The 17585-nt window shown below is 39.8% G+C and overlaps 1 protein-coding gene across 1 annotated transcript in view; it reads left to right on the top strand.

The window, feature by feature from the left end:
* The window catches only part of LOC121272136 (fibrillin-1-like), a 639088-nt gene that overhangs the window by 118129 nt on the left and 503374 nt on the right, over positions 1–17585 (top strand). The window contains exon 6 of the mRNA XM_041178628.1: positions 15302–15499. Coding sequence (XP_041034562.1) covers positions 15302–15499 — 198 coding nt within the window. The remainder of the gene's footprint in view (positions 1–15301; positions 15500–17585) is intronic.

Here is a 17585-nt window from a genome sequence, read left to right on the forward strand (position 1 = left end):
CACAAACACCCACTGGACAATGAAATTCCAAAGGTTTTTAACACAACTTTGGTTACTGGAACAGCAAAACTCTTTCAGAGTGGCTAGAGGCTTTTCTCCAAGTCTGTTTCACAGTCACCTTTCAAGATCTCACATTGCCTCACCTCTCACAGCCTTCCATCCTTCTTTAAATATATTTCTCCCTTTTTGATCTGCAAATCCTCTTGTTTCAATTGGTCTTTAGAAGTTACTTTTCCCAGAATATAAACACCTTTCATGTTATCATTATGGCTAGCACTTTTGGGAAAAATCCACAGTCACTTTTCCTTATTTATCCTGCCAGTTGTAAACATTTTTCATGGCCCTTTGAAAATCAAACAACTCTCCCACTTACCTAAAAATGCAAATTTCATTCACACCATCTCTGCTGAGACCTCACTCTTGTTTACCTATCTCAATTTCAAATGCCTATTTTACACCTCACTTCCTCGATAATTTAAACCTTGTGGTCTAACTTTCTCTAGTTTAATTAAATTAGCCACACACACAGAATAATACACACACACATAAGCCTGCTTTAAAGTATCCCACAATAATATTAGGAAAAATACGATAGCTCCTTGACAGTATATAATGTATAAAATATGTAATGTGTGTATGTACATATATAATATAAATGTATAGTAAAAAATTGCTGTAAACTATGTACTAATTCATTAAAGACTATCCATTGCTTGTGTACCGGCATACCATTTAATGTATTTTCCCAATCCACCTCAGCCAATTTGTCCCTAATACTTCCATAATTCCTCTTGTTCAAATTTAACACCTTTGCTTCAGCTTCCAAATTCAATCTGAAGCCAGGGTGTTAAATCTGAACAAAGGAAATTATGAAGGTATGAGGGGCTGAGGTAGATTGGGAAAATACGTTAGAAGTTATGACAGTACACAAGCAACGGATAGTCTTTAAAGAATTATTACATAGTTTCCAGCAATTATAGACTCCTTCAAGGTATGAAAACCCAAAAAGAAATGTCAGTCAATTGTAACTAAAAAAAGAAAGTTAAGGATTTTATATGATTAAAAGGAAAGGCCTATAAAGTTGCCAGAAATAGTAGTAAACCTGAGAATTGGGAACATTTTAGAATACAGGAAAGGAGGACAAAGAAAGGGAGAATAGAATATGCATGTAAAATAGCAGAAAACATAAAAACAGAATGTAAAAGCTTTTATAGGCATGTAAAAAGGAAACGTTTAGCTGAGGAAAATGTGGGTCCATTACAGGGAGAGTCATGAGAATTTATAATGGGGACTAGAGAAATGGCAGAGAAGCTGAACTTACTTGGTGTCTGTTTTCTCTGAGGAAAATACAAGAAAACTCCCATAATTAGAGATCTAAGGGACGAGGGTGAATGAGGAGTTGAAGGAAATTAGTGAGAAGGTTGTATTGGAGAAATTATTGGGACTGAAGGTTGATAAGTCTCCAGGACCTGATATTCTATATCCAAGAGTGCTGAAAGAGGTAGCTATGGATGCATTGGTGATCATCTTTCAAAATGCTATAGATTCTAGAACATTTCTTGCAGATAGGAAGGTAGCAAATGTCAATCCACTATTTAAGAAGGGAGGGAGAGAGAAAATGGGGAACTTACAGACCCGTTAGCCTTACATCAGCAGTAGGGAAAATGCAGGAATCTGTTATGAAGGATGCAATTAATTGACACTTAGATAATAATGATCTGATTGGACATAGTCAACATGGATTTATGAATGGGAAATCATGTTTGATGTACCTGTTGGAGTTTTTTTGAGGATGTTACTAACAGAATTGATAAAGGAGATTTGGTTAACGTAGTGTCCTTGGATTTTCAGAAGGCTTCCAATAAAGTCCCCCACAGGAGGTTGCTTAGCAAAATTAAAGCACTTGGGATAGGAGGTAATATACTGGCATGGATTAAGGATTAATTAACAGGCAGAAAACAGAGAGTAGGAATAAATAAGTCATTCTCAACAGGTTGCGAATAGTAGGGCACCTCAAGGATCAATACTTGGGGCCCAGCTGTTTACAAATCTATATCAATGATTTGGATGTGCCGACCAATTGTAATATTTCCGAGTTCACAGATGACATAAAGCTAGTTGGGAATGTGTATTGTGAAGATGATGCAAAATGGCTGCAAGGGGATTCGGACAGATCTATGAGTGGGCAAGAATCCTGGCAGATGGAATATAATGTGCAAAAATGTGACATTATCCACTTTGGTAAGAGGAACAGATGTGCAGAGTATTTCTTAAATGGTGAGAGATTCGAAAGAGTACAGAGGAATCTGGGTGTCCTCGTCAATAAGTCACTGAAAGCTAAAATGCAGATGCAGCAATTAATTAGGACGGCTAATGGTATGTTAGCTCTTATCACAAGAGGATTTGAGTACAAGAGTAGTGAAGTATTGCAAGAATTGTATAGAATCTTGGCTAGACTGCACCTGGAGTACTGTGTATAGTTTTGGTCCTCTAACCTTAGGAAGAATATTATCATAGAGGGAGTGCGGCAAAGGTTCACCAGACTCGTTCCCAGAATTGTGGGACTGTCCTATGAAGAGATTGGAGAAACTGGGCCTGTATTCTTTAGAGTTTCGAAGAATGAGAGATGACCTCATTGAAACCTACAAAATACTTAAAGCGATAGATTGGATAGATGCAGGTAAGGTGTTTCCCTGGTTGGGGAGTCTAGAACCAGGGGATGCAATTTCAAAATAAGGGGGAAGCCAATTAGGACTGAGATGGGAAGAAATGTTTTTACTCAGAAGGTTGTTAATTATTGGAATTCTCTACCCCAAAAGGCTGTGGAAGCTCAGTCGTTGAGTATGTTTAAAGGAGAATTGACAGATTTCTGAATACCAATGACGTAAAGGGAAATGCGGGCAGTGGGGGAAAAAGACATCGAATTGGATGATCAGCCATGATCATATTGAATGGCAGAGTAGGTTAACTGGCCTACCCTTCTCCTATGTTCCTATGTTCATGGATTGGCTCAGCTCATATCGGAAATAGACCTATAACAGAAAAATACCTACTTTTCAGCATTTATTAATGTGAATACAAAAGCAAAATGCTGCAGTTGCTGGACATCTGAAATAAACGCAGAAAATACTTGAAATAGTTGATCTGGCAGCATCTGTGGAGAAAGAAACATAGTTAACATTTCAGATTAGTGGCCTTTCATCAGAACTGACAAATAAAAGCATTTTAAAAAGTTTTAAATTTGTAAAATCGATGACCCACAACTTGAAATACGCACTAAATTTAACCAGGAAGGAAATTTTTAAAAGGCACAAGGTAGGGCTTATGGAGGAATTGACAGAGCCCTGGGTCAAAATCCTGGAACTCCCTGCCTAACAGCACTGTGGGTGTACCTATACCATTTGTACTGCAGCAGTTCAAGAATGTAGCTCACCACTACCATCTCAACGGCAGTTAGGGATGGGCAATAAATGCTGGCCCAGCCAGCGAAGCCAACATCCCATGAATGAATTTTAAAAAGCAGGCAGTTCACCTGCCCGCAGGAGGTGACATTAGAGCTGAATTTAATGGTTGATAAGTGATCCATTATAACATGGAGAGTTACAGTTATAAGTGCAATTTTGCATTTAAAACATCAATATTCATATTAAGAAGGCAATGAAAAAGACTAGGTGAGAGACTGCTATTGTTTGTAGGCGTTATTAGCTCTCTTTAAGGCATCACAAAGCATGATTGCTTCCAGATGTTGCAGAAGCAATCAACGTGACCTGAGAGCTGTCCAGATGGAATATGTAGGAAAGGCAACTGGAGTGAACACAGCTGTTCCTCAAATTGCAGGAAATCATGGATGAGGGGTTAGAGTGTGGTGTTTCTGGGAGAATTATGACCAAAGTTTGTAACATACTGACAGTGATGGCAGCTGTACAAAGAGTATTTGTTGTATGATTTTGAAACAAGGAAAGCATTGTGAATGTGTATAAAAATGAAGCTTTTCTTCTTAGAACTGTAGCAAACATGTTTTGACTGGCCTATTAAATTTTGTTCTGATCCAAACCAGGGTATTGAGGCTTTGTTAATTATTAGACCATCCCTTTACAAGAAGTTGTCTCATATGAATAACTTAGTTATTTTATCATATCAGCGTCAATAACCATGATAGTTTTCGTCAATAGTAATTTATGCTAGTTTGACCCTTTACACTTGGCATTACTTTGTTATTCTATGCCGTTATGAAATAGATATTGATGGATTTTAGTACTGGCCTAGCAAACATTGCCACTATGATAAGTATTGAACAACCTTGAAGTGTGCCTCTTTAGAAATGAGCACATCAGTGACTTTTTTGATTCGCTGTATCTATATTTACGAACTTCTGGACGTGTTTGGTGGTGCCTGAGCCTATGTTCAACTTTATTTGAAGTTGTGTTTCTGATTAGTTTGCATAAGTGCATGATGAGAGGAAATACTTGCATCAGAACTCCAGCTAAGATGTAAGGCTTTATTCTGGCCAAATTTAAACACAGGTCTAACTGTCATCCCTAATATCAGAAGTTCCTGTTTTTTTTCTTTAGTGCATGGTTCAAGTTTGCTTCAACGTGGCACTTTTGTCAGAGATTTTTGAAATGGAGATCCTGTATTCAGCTGGAGCCAACATGTCTGTAAGGTGGAACATTCAGTCTGTTTTAAAATGAGCACAAGATGCTTAATAATCAGATTTGCTTTAAAGTTAAAGTGACACAATTCCTGTGCAGTATTTTGCAAGCCATGCAGAATAATGAAACAACCCCTAATAGACTTGCTGTAAACAGCAATCAGCTATTATAAAAATATTGTTTACTTATTGCAAACATTATGAAGGCTAGCTAGAAATAATTTTGAATGAAGTAGTGTCTGATGAACAATATGAATGGCTTTGAAACTTGGAATAATGCTTAGAATTACATAAGAGAAAGTTGTGTTAAATTAATTATTTGCAGCTACTTGTAATTTTTATGTCATGTAGGAAAATTAAGAATGGTTAGCATGTTTCAATGTTGGATTTGTTATATTAATTACTGTACAATTAATATAAAGCTTTGACAAGTTTTTCCTGGGCAAGAAGCCATTTGCTTTCCATACATACACACACAGTACAGTATATTTTCTTAGAAATTAAATTACATTTACTTATGGAACTTGCTTTGCAAATATGCATACATGCAAATTGATGATATTTACAGAATAGTAATTAATTGAAATTACTTGATGACTTTAGAGCATGAATAGTGTAGCTTCCTGTTGAAATATGTGCACTTCGCTGCAATGCCATGTTGAGTTAATGTGAGCGAAGTCATTTTTATTGCTGATATGGAAAATGTTGAACAATGTTTAGGCTAATTACACAAAAAAGTGAGCCGAAAAGCAAGAAGGCAATTTCTTAGTGTACTGTTTCCAACAGTGCACAGTATATGAGCACAGAAACAAGCCATTCAGTTCAGCAGATCCATCAGTGTTAATGCTTCACATGAGTCTCCTCCCACCCTTCCTTATCTAATCTCAACAGTGTATCTTCTGTTCCTATCTCCTGGGTTTGTAACCCCAAGATCAAGAGTTCAAATCTCACAATGGCAAACTATGAAACAATGTAACTTCATCTGAAACAGATGGAAACGGGTTTGTACTCGAAAGAGTTACATCTAAAAGAGCTTGGCCTAAGTAGCCAAGTGGTTATGGTACTGGGCTTGTAACCCCAAGATCAAGAGTTCAAATCTCACAATGGCAAACTATGAAACAATGTAACTTCGCTTGGCCTAAATAGCCAAGTGGTTATGGTACTGGGTTTGTAACCCCAAGATCAAGAGTTCAAATCTCACAATGGCAAACTATGAAACAATGTAACTTCATCTGAAACAGATGGAAACGTGTTTGTACTCGAAAGAGTTACAGTAGTCGTTTCAGTTACTTCTGGGGATTTTCACATTCTGACCATACTCTCGAGTAACAAATTTTCTCCTGAATTCCTTTTTGGATTTATTTGTGACCATCTTATATTGATGGTTTCTAGTTCTGGTTGCCCCAGTGGAAAGCATCTTTGATAGTTTTACCTGATCAAACCCTTTCATTTTCTTGAATAACTCTATCAGATCACCTCTCAGTCTTCTCTTTTCTAGAGAAAGAATCTCTAGCTTGTTTAAACTTTTCTAAGAGACATAAACTCTCAGTTCTGGTATTATCCCAGTATATTTATTTTCACTTTCTCTGGTGTCTCTATATACTTCTTTATAACATGGAAACCAGACCTGTTCACTCCAAGATAAAAACAAAAAACTGCGGATGCTGGAAATCCAAAACAAAAACAGAATTACCTGGAAAAACTCAGCAGGTCTGGCAGCATTGGCGGAGAAGAAAAGAATTGATGTTTCGAGTCCTCATGACCCTTCAACAGAACTGATTACATTCTTAATTAGCACATTCATTTAGATAATATCACCAACTTCAATACCTCTGTGTTCTTTTGTTCTTTTCTCTGTGACATTTTTTGATTATCTGCTCCTATCACTGCTTGCTTGTCCCTACAACCACACCACCCCCCCCCCACTTCTCTCTCTCTCTCTCACACACACACACACACACACACACACACACACACACCCACCCACCCCCCCCCCACCTTAAACCAGCTTATATTTCACCCCTCTCCTTGGATTCACCTAGTTCTGTTGAAGGGTCATGAGGACTCGAAATGTCAACTCTTTTCTTCTCCGCTGATGCTGCCAGACCTGCTGAGTTTTTCAAGGTAATTCTGTTTTTGTTCTGTTCACTCCGAGTGTGGTTTAACCAAAATTACATGCAAGATTAATATACACCTTTGTTTGGCAACTGTTCAGTTTTTATTACATAGCTGACTGTTTAAATGTCACTCTGTATTTTGATAATAGCAATATTTTGTAGTGTATCCGTGAGATATTGTGTTTTTTTAATAGTACCAAAGACCATAGTCTATATCTATGGTCTATAGCTAGCTAGCTTTCATATTTTATTTGCCTGAATTTTATAACCTTGGAATGTAGTAATGCTTTTATCAATGTTGAAAAAGAGCTCTTACTAACTATAAGTAGTATTTTCTTATTACAGACAATGTCAGTTGTAATCAGTTGATTGTAATTGTAATTTGTAATTCTACTTTCTGCTCAAAGTATTCCGTCTATTACTGCAAAAGATATAATATTGCTAATTGAAGAATAAATAAGGGTGATTCTACAATCTCTCACTTCAAGTGGAGCATTGTGCTTGTCAGGAGTGTGAATCAGAGAATCATGGCTATATTGTTTTAAACTGCTTTCTTCAAATATGGCCCTTTACTGATTCATGGTATTGTGAAATTACCCCAATTTAACAATATTACATGTGTAAAAGCAAAATTCTGCGGATGCTGGAAATTTGAAATAAAAACAGATAATGCTGGAAAAACTCTCCCTCATACAAACTCGTTAACTCTCTTTCTCTTCCCACCAGATGCTGCCAGACCTGCTGAGTTTTTCCAGCATTTTCCGTTTTTATTTAATATTACATATGCATTATTTCAGAGACACTAATTCTAAAATAATTCGCTAACCCAAATATTTTCCTTACAAGTTACTTCCCCTGCTCTTCAGAAAACTGAGTAATGTCTTTGAGAGTGTCAGCAACCATGTGATAATTTGCCCAAGTGACCATTTATTAAATTAAGTTTCAGCTTACCATTATGTGTCAATAACAGTGCCTATGTACCTTCATGGCTGTGGTGGTAGATATCTGTTTTTCCTACTGCCATTCCCAATATTATTATGAGTGCCAGTTGCCATCACATTCCCTCCCACCAATCCTGATTCTACTGTTACTAATAATTCCATTGTTAAATCTGATTTTCCCATTAGAACAATTTTAAGGTGTAAAAAATACAACTACTGTAATGTTTTACACTGCAGTTTTTGTGTACATATAAAACTGATCTCTATGGGACACTGATCAAGTGTGAACTCCCTTCTCTGAGGTAAATAACATTTCAAAAAAGTAAAATTAAATTTGAAACTTGCCTTATTTCCTAGATAAAAGCAAAATACTGCAGATGCTGTAAATCTAGAGCAAAAACAAAAATACCTGGAAAAACTCAGCAGGTCTGACAGCATCTGTGGAGAGGGATACAGTTGACGTTTCGAGTCTGTATGACCCTTCATCAGAATAAGACATATAAAAATTAGATGAAACATAAGCTGGTAGAAGGGGGTGGGACAGGAGAGCTCGATAGGGGGCCAATGATAGGTGGAGGCCAAGAAGAGACTACCAAAGATGTCATAGACAAAAGGACAAAGGGGTGTTCACAGTGGTGATATTATCTAAAAATGTCAGCTTTAGCTCAGTGGTAGTACTCTAACACCTGAGGCAGCAGGTCATGGGTTCAAGTCCTCAATTCAGAGACTTGAATACTTAATCTATCTAAGCCCATCACTTCAATGCAGTGCTCAGGGAGTGCATGGTCGGAGTGCTATCTTTTGGCTTCACAGCATGGCCTTGCTTGCCCTCTCAGATCGATGCAAAAGGTCCAGCAAAACTACTTGACGAAGATCAAGGAAAGCTCCCAGTTTACTGGTCAACACTTACCCTTCAGCAAACACCTAAAACAGATGATCTACTCATTTATTTCAATGCTATTTGCAGAATTTTATGTATTCAAATCGGCTACTGCATTTCCTTCTTGTCCCTTTCTTCAATCCAATCCCCATCTTGTTGCACATCACCATTTTATTTCAGTTATCATCCCTAATAACGGTTTCTGTGCCCAATATAGTGAACTTGTAGGAGCAAGCATTGAATGGTTGTGAGACTTTCCTTGTCAGTAGGACTCAGTAGGACGCAATAAATCATTGAAGGAGCTTCTACTATTTAATGGTCACATTTTACATTTAATACTACATGTTCTGTCAAAATATATTTCAATAAACACTTTATCCTTCTAAGATTGTATCATCCATTCTTTTCTCCTTCTCTCTGTTTTCTCTTTGGCCTAAATTTTAATCCTGATCAATTTGAAACATAACTTTTATATATTTTTCAACATGTTCAATTTAAGAACTGTCTTGCACTTTTGTAGTTTAGATATCAATTTTGCCCTTGTATTCACACCTCTAATTCTTCAGACATTGTTTTTCATTTCCTGTTTGCTCATTTGCACATATGCATTTCTGGGACAGCTATGTACACAATTTCAGTGCATCAATAACTTATGCTTATAAAAGAAGGCAATGCTTTATGCCCTACTTACTTCATAGAAAAACAGATTTATGCTGTTATCTGTCCTTCTCATAACAATAAAGTTTTATTTCTCTTTTGTGGTTTTTAAACTGCCATCAAATTCATGTGCAGATTTTCTGCTGTTTTAATTCTTTTGCTGCCTTGACTACTTCTGCTATCTGTGCTGACTCCTAATATGTAGCGCTTTAGAAACTTCCAGAGCCTCTGCAAAAACATCCACAAAAATTCACTCCCTCCACCACTGATGCACAGTAGCAGCAATGAGTACCATCTACAAGATGCACTGCAGGAATTCACCAAGGCTCCTTACACAGCACCTTCCAGACCCACGATCACTACCATTTAAAAGGACAAGGGTAGCAGATAGATGGGAACACCACCACCTGGAAGTTCCCCTTCAAGTAACTCACCATCCTGATTTGGAAATATATCACCGTTCCTTCACTGTCGCTGAGTCAAAATCCTGGAACTCCCATCCTCACAGCACTGTGGGTGTCCCTACACCGCATGGACTGCAGCAGTTCAAGAAGGCAGCTCACCACCACCTTCTCAAGGGCAACTAAGGTTGGGCAAAAAATGCTGGCCCAGCCAGCGAAGCCCACATCCCCTGAATGAATAAAAAAAAGTTATCAACTCTGAGCTGCTAGACGTTGTCCTGAGTGATCAGTTATTGTAAATTGCTTGAGCAATGAACAAAAATCTATGCAAAACAACTGATTATCCCGCAAGTAAATCATCTCTGTGTCTGCCTATTAGTAGTTAATCCAATATGTAGCTATCTGAGAAAATAACTGGCTTGAAGTAAACCTCTATCCAGAGCACATATTAAAGTGGTTTGTGTGGGTTATTTTTGGTGGGACTGAAAATAGCCACAGAATTTTTATTCATTCATGGGATGTGGACATCACTGGCAAAGCCAGCATTTATTGCCCATCCCTAACTGCCCTTGAGAAGATGGTGGTTAGCAGCCTCCTTGAATTGCTGCAGTCCATATGGTATAGGTATGCCTGCAGTACTGTCAGGGAAGGATTTCCAGAATTTTGATCCAGTGGCAATGAAGGAACAGTGATATAGGATGTAACTTGGAGGAAAACTTGAAGGTGGCTATTTTCACATGCATGTGTTGCTCCTGTTCTCCTGGATGGTATGGGTCCTGTGTTTAAAAGGTGCTGCCGAAGTAGCTTTGGTGAGTTGTTGCAGTGCAGCTTGCATATGGTACACACTGCTGCCACTGTGTGCTGATGGTGGATGGGGTGCTGATCAAGTGAGTTGCTTTGTTCTGGATGGTGTCAAGCTTCCTGATTGTTTTTGGAGCTGCACTCATCCATACAAGTGAAGTGTATTCCACCACACTCCTGACTTCTGTCTTATTGATGGTGGACTGGCTTTTAGGAATCAGGAAGTGTGTTACTTGTTGCAGAATCCCCAGCCTCTGACTGGTTCTTGTAATAAACAGTATTTATATGGCTGGTCCAATTAAATTCCTGGCCAATTGTAAACCCCATGATGTTGACGGTGGGTATTCAGCAAAGGCGGTGCCATTGAATTCCTGGAGGAGGTGGTTAGATTCTCTCTTTTGGAGATGGTCATTGCCTAGCAGTTGTGTGGAGCAAATGTTACTTCTGCTTATCAATCTAAGCCCAAATGTTGTCCAACTTGTGCTGCATGTGGGCACAGACTGCTCAGTAACTAAGGAGTTGCAAATGGTGCTGAACACAGTACAATAATCAGCGAACATCCCCAATTCTGACCACCTGTTGGAAGAGAAGGTCATTGGTGAAGCAACTGAAGATTGTGGGGCCCTGGAAACTACTCTGAGGAAGTCCTGCAGCAATTCCTAGGTCTGAGATAATTGGCTGCCAACAATCAGAACCATTTTCCCTTGTGTTGTGTATGACTCCAACCAGAGGAGAATCTTCTCCTGATTTCCATTAACGTCAATTTTGCTAGGGGCCCTTGATGCCGCACTCGGTCAAAGGCTACCTTGATGTCAAGGATAGTCACTCTCACCTCTCCCCTGGAGTTTGGTTCTTTTATGCATAATTGGACCAAGGTTGTAATGAGGTCAGGAGCTGAGTGGAACTTGAGACTGAGCTGGGTCATTGACTCTTCACTTCTGGTTGAACATGGTTGCAAACCCTTCAGCCTAGTTTCTTCCACTGATATGCTGGGTTGACCTATTTTTGAGGATGGGAATGTTTGTGGAGCTGCTCCTTGAGTTAGTTTTTTTTTTAAATTGTACACCACCATTCATGACTTGATGTGGCAGAACTGCAGAGCATTGATCTGATGAATTGGTTGTGGGATCAATGATCTCTGTCTACAGCATGGTGGTTCCGCTAAATAGCATGCATGTGTTGTGGCTTCACCAGGTTGGCATCTCTTTTTAGGCATGTTGGTGCTGCTCCAATACTTCTCATTGAACCAGGGTTGGTCCCATGACTTGATGGTAATGATGTTGAACACAAAAACACAAGAAATAGAAGCAGGTGTAGACCATATTGCCTGTCGAGCCTTTTCCGCCACTTGATATGCTCATGGCTGATCTTGGGCTTCAACTCCGCTTCCCTGTCCATTCCCCATATCCCTCAATTCCCTGACAGACCAAAAATATGCCTATCCCAGCCTTATGGAGCACAATCCTCTGGGGCAGAGAATTCCAAAGATTCACAACCCTCTGAATGAAGTAACCTCATTCCTAAATGATCGACCCCTTATCCTGAGACTGTGCCTCCATGTTTCAGATTCCCCGACCAGCGGAAAAAAATCTCTCAGTACCTACCCTAGCAAGTCCCTTCAGAATCTTGTACGTTTCAATGAGATTGCCTCTCATTCTTCTAAACTCCAGAGAAAATAGACCCAATTTGCTCAGCTTCTGACAATAGGACAACCCCTCATCCAATTTATTGGACCTTCACGGTATCACTTCCAATGCAAGTATATCTTTTCTTAAATGAGGAGGCCAAAACGGCGCACACTACTCTGAATGTGGCCTCACCAAAATCCTGTACAATTCTAGCAAGACTTCTTTATTCCTGTTCTCCAATCTCCTTGCAATAACAGCCAACATGTTATTTGTCGTCTTAATTGTTTGCTGTATCTGTATGTTAACTTTGTGTTCCTTGTACGAGTGCACCCAAGCCTCTTTGAACATCAACATTTAAGTTTCTCTCCTTTTTATCTCTTCTGTTCTTTCAAGCCAAGTGAATAGCTTGAGTGAGAGATGTTGGGCTATGCAGTAACAGATTGGGGTTGAATACAAGTCTGCTGTTGTTGGTGGCCTACTGCCTCTCAGATATCCAGTTTTGAACTGCTAGACCTGTTCTGAATCCATCCATTTAGCACAGTGGTAATGCTACATTGGAGGGTATCCTTGTTGTGAAGACAGGGCTTTGTCCCCTCAAGGACTGTGGGGTGGTTATTCCTACCAATGCTGTAATGGTCAGATGCATCATTAACAGGTTAATTGATGAGGATGAGTCAAGTAGGTTTTTCCCCCTTGTTGGCTCCCTCACCACCTGCTGTAAGCCAAGTTTGGTAGAGATATTCTTCAGGATTTGGCCAGCTCAGTCAGTTGTTGTCCTGCCATGCCACTCTTGGTGATGGGCATTCAAGCCCTGCACCCAGAATTTTTTTTTTTAAATTATTTTACTTGATGTGGGTGCCACTGACTGGGCCAGCATTTGCCCATTCCTTATTACCCTTGAGAAGATGATGATGAGCCACTTCTTGAACCACTGCAGTACATCTGGTGCAAGTGCTCCTGGGAAGGGAGTTCCAGGATTTTGATACCACAACAATGAATTCCAAGGCAGAATGATATGCCACTTAGAGGGGAACTTGCAGGCTATAGTGCTCCTAAGTATCCGCTGCCCTTTTCCTTATAGGTGGTAGAGGTCACGGGTTTGGGAGTTGCTGGTGAAGGAGCCTTGGTGAATTGTTGCAATGCATCTTGTATATGGTACTCACTGCTGCCACTGTACATCAGTAGTGGAGGGAGTGAATCTTTAAGGTGATGGACGGGGTACCAATCTAGTGGGCTGCTTTGTCCTGGATGATGTTGAGGTTCTTGAGGTTGTTCGAGCCACACTCATACAGGCATCACAATCCTGACTTAGGCCTTGTAGATGGTGGACAGGCTTTGGGGAGTCAGGAGTTGAGTTATTTACCTCAAAATTCCCAGCCCCTGACCTGTAGCCACAGTGGCTATAATGGCTGGTCTAGTTCAGTTTCTGGTCAATGGTAACCACCAGGATTTTGACAGTGGGGAATTCAATGATGGTAATGCCACTGAATGTCAAAGGGAGATGGTTAGATTCTCTCTTGTTGGAGATGTCATTGCCTGACACTTGTGTGATGTGAATGTTACTTGCCACTTATCAATCCAAGCCTGAATGTTGCCCAGGTCTTGCTGCATATTGGCATAGATTATTTCAGTATTTGAGGAGTTGTGAATGGTGATGAATATTGTGAAATCATCAGTGAACATTCCCATTTCTGACCTTATGATGGAAGGAAGGTCATTGATGAAGCAACTGAAAATGGCTGGGCCTAGGGCACTACCCTGAGGAATTCTTGCAGCGATGTCCTAGGTCTGAGATGATTGGCTTCCAACAACTAGCCTTCCTTTGTGCTACGTATGACTCCAACCAGTAGAGAGTTTTCCCCTGATTCTTAATTACTTCAATTTTGCTAGGCTCCTTAATACCACACTCAGTCATATGCTGGCTTGATGTCAAAGGAAGCCACTCTCACCGCACCTTTTGGAGGAGAAAACTTAGCATCAGTAATGCCACTTGATAACACTGTCAACGACACCTTTTATCACTTTGCTGATGATTGAGGGGGTGGTAAATGGCTGAATTAAATTCGCCCTGCATTTTGTGGACAGGACGTACCTGGGTAATTTTCCACATTGTCGGATAGATGCCAGTGTTGTAGCTGTATGAGAACAGCTTGGCTAGGGAACATGACTGAGGTCCTCAGTACTGCAACCAGGATGTTGTCAGGACCCATAGCCTTTGCAGTATTCAGCTATTTCTTGATATCATGTGGAGTGAATTGAACTGGCTGTTGATTGGCATCTGTGATACTAGGGAAACTCGGGAGAAGGCCAAGATGGGTCACCCACTTGGCACTTTCACTGAAGATGGTTACAAATGCTTTAGTCTTGTCTTTTGTTGATGTGCTGGGCTCCCTCATCATTGAGAGTGGGGATATTTGTGGAGCCTACTCCTCTTGTTAGTTGTTTCACTGTCCACCGCCAACTGGATGTGGCAGGACTGCAGAGCTTTGATCAGATCCTTTGGTTGTGGGATTGCTTAGATCTGTCTATCACGTTCTGCTTCTGCTGTTTACATGCAAGTAGTGTTGTAGCTTCACCAGGTTGACCCCAGAGTACATTCTGTGCCCTTGCTATCCTCAGTGCTTCTTCCAAGTTGTGTTCAACAAGGAAGAGCACTGATTTGTTGAAGTAAATGTAGGACCGTAGGTGGTGATCAGCGGGAGGTTTCCTTTCCTGTGTTTGACCTGATGCTACGAGACTTAATGTGGTCCAGATCAAATGTTGGGGTCTCCCAGGGCCAATCCCTCCTGACTACATACCACTATTCCCCCACTTCTGTTCAGTCTGTGCAATTGAGGGGGCCGGAACTAGCCTGGGGTGGTGATGAAGAAAACCGGGACAATAACTATAAAGTATGCTTCAGTGAGTATTATTAGTCAATGCGACACGTCACCGAGGTTACTTGATTTCTTTTTGGCTAGGCCCACAAGTGGCCAAGTGTATCAGCAGCATAATCTATTGCTACATTGATGTTATCGTATTATATAGCCAGGTGGACATTATTTTAATGGTTCCTTGTTGATGGCTGTTTGTGTTTGTTAAATTAAACAATGCGCTTACCAAAAAAAAGAATTGAACTTATGTGTAAATACTGCAGCTATTAAGCAATAAATTTTTGGGAACTTGTTTCTTAAAATTGCCATTTTACCATGGTGGTATATTCTAATGTTATATTTTTTATTTTAGATTACAGAACTGGACCATGTTTCACATCAGTAGAGAACCAGATGTGCCAAGGGCAACTGACCGGCATTGTCTGCACCAAAATCCTTTGCTGTGCAACAGTTGGGCGAGCCTGGGGGCATCCTTGTGAAATGTGTCCTGCCCAGCCACAACCATGTCGTCGTGGCTTTATTCCCAATATCCGAACCGGAGCTTGTCAAGGTAAGAGATGCATTAATCATGTGCAGAAATTTTTGAACTGTAACCAAGCATTAAGTTTAAATGAAATACATTACATTGCTAACTGAAAACAATCTTTGGGAGGTCATTATCCTTACTGCATGGTTCACTAAACTTGCAAAAGAGTCACAGTTTTGAGCTGGAGTAATGAGCAATGACTGCTTAATTGTAATGTCTGACTGTAGCTAATATCTTAATAATCAACTTTTGCCAATACTTATTTTATGATCATTTTAGTGCTCATTCATTAACAACAAGCTGAAAGAGACCTCTTTTGATTGGACTGATTTTATTTTATTTGCAGACACTTGGCCAAAAAGAATACATTTTTAAATTGTAATTTATGTAAAATATCAAATAAGTACTTTAAATATAACATCTTTCGCATTTTGAGAACAGAAACTCATGAAACTAGAAATAATATAAACAGAACTAACAGTACTAACTGATTAACCATAGTAACAAGTTGAAGGCCAAAAATGAAATTCCTCCAGAGGAGCTAAGTATGGAATAGCCATCTCTTGGAGAATAATTCTTTGAAGCGGTTCTAGTGACAGCACATTTTGCATATCTTGGTCAGGAAAACTGGCAAGTTTTTATATGTATAGGAAGGGATTGCGCTAATGTATAGAAAAAAAGAGGATAGAGCAGGTGAATGCATGGTTGGAGAGATGGTGCAGATGGGAAGGCTTTCAATTCCTGAGCTACTGGGACTGGTTCTGTGGGAGGTGGGACCTGTAGAGATCGGATTACCTTCTGTGGCTGTTTGTTGGTGTTGATGGAGAGGGTTTAAACTAAATTGGCAGGGAGATGGGAAGCAGGGTGTAGCATTAGAAAGGATGAACAAGGTGAGCAAAGGATTAGGAGAGACCAATAGTACTAGACAATGTAATAGTAAGGTATTAGGTGGACTCAAGCCAGTGAAGTCTAAACTAGATTTACAATGCATGTGTAAAAGCACAAAACAAGGTGAGCTGCAGGTGCAAATAGCCATATGGGAGTATTATGTTATGGTGATACTGGAGACCTGGCTCAAAATGGGCAAGACTAGACACGAAATACTTGTTTGCACAAGGTGTTCATGGAAGATAAAGAAGGGAAGAAAGGAGGAGGGGTAACATTATTGATCAAGGAGAATATTATACTGCTGGAGAGAGAGGATGTCCTAGAGGAGTCAAGGACAGAATCTATTTTGTTAGCATCAAGAAACAATAGAGGTACCATTACACTACGAGGGCATTCTATAGGCCACCGATAGGTGTGAAAGATATAGAGGAGCAAATTTTCAGGGAAATTACTGTCAGGTGTAAAAGTTATGGAGTAGTGATAATGAAAGACTTCAATTTTTTTGAGAATATATTTGGATACTAATAGTCTAAAGGGCAGAGAGGGAGAAGAATTTCTAAGGTGTGTTTAGGGAAATTTTCTTGATTAGCTCTTTGCCGGCCCAACAAGTTTGGCGGCAAATCTGCAGCTGGTTTGGGGGAATGAGGTAGGTCAAGTAAGTTAAGTGTCAACAGGGGAATACAGTATTTAGCACACAGTGATTATAGTATTAACCATGGAAAGAGGAAAGAAACAATCTAGAATGAAAATACTTAATTGGAAGAGGGAAATTTCAGTAGATCAAGAACAGCATTATTACAAGTAACCTGGAATCAGACTGACAGGAAAAACTGTAATGGAGCAATAAGCTGTCTTTCAAGAGCAGACTGTTTGGATAGAGTCAAGGTACAATCCCATGGGGGTGAACGTTAGAGCCACCAAAGCCAGGGCTCCCTGGATGAGATGAATCGGAAAAAGGAAGTGCATGACAGATATCAGGTTGATAATACAAGTGAGAACCTTGCTGAAAATAGAAAATTCAAAGAGGAGTTGGAAAAGGCAAAAGGAGGGGCAAAGAGAAATTATGAGAAAAGAGACTGGCAGCTAACTTTAAGGGAATTCGAAAGTCGTCTCTCGGCATGTACATTTTTTTTTAGGATGTAGGCTTCGCTGGCTGAGCCAGCATTTATTGCTTATCCCTCTTGAATGCTGCAGTCTATGTGGTGTAGGTACACATACAGTG

Source organism: Carcharodon carcharias, chromosome 32 (genome assembly GCF_017639515.1).
Source record: "Carcharodon carcharias isolate sCarCar2 chromosome 32, sCarCar2.pri, whole genome shotgun sequence".
In the NCBI taxonomy this organism is placed as follows: domain Eukaryota; kingdom Metazoa; phylum Chordata; class Chondrichthyes; order Lamniformes; family Lamnidae; genus Carcharodon; species Carcharodon carcharias.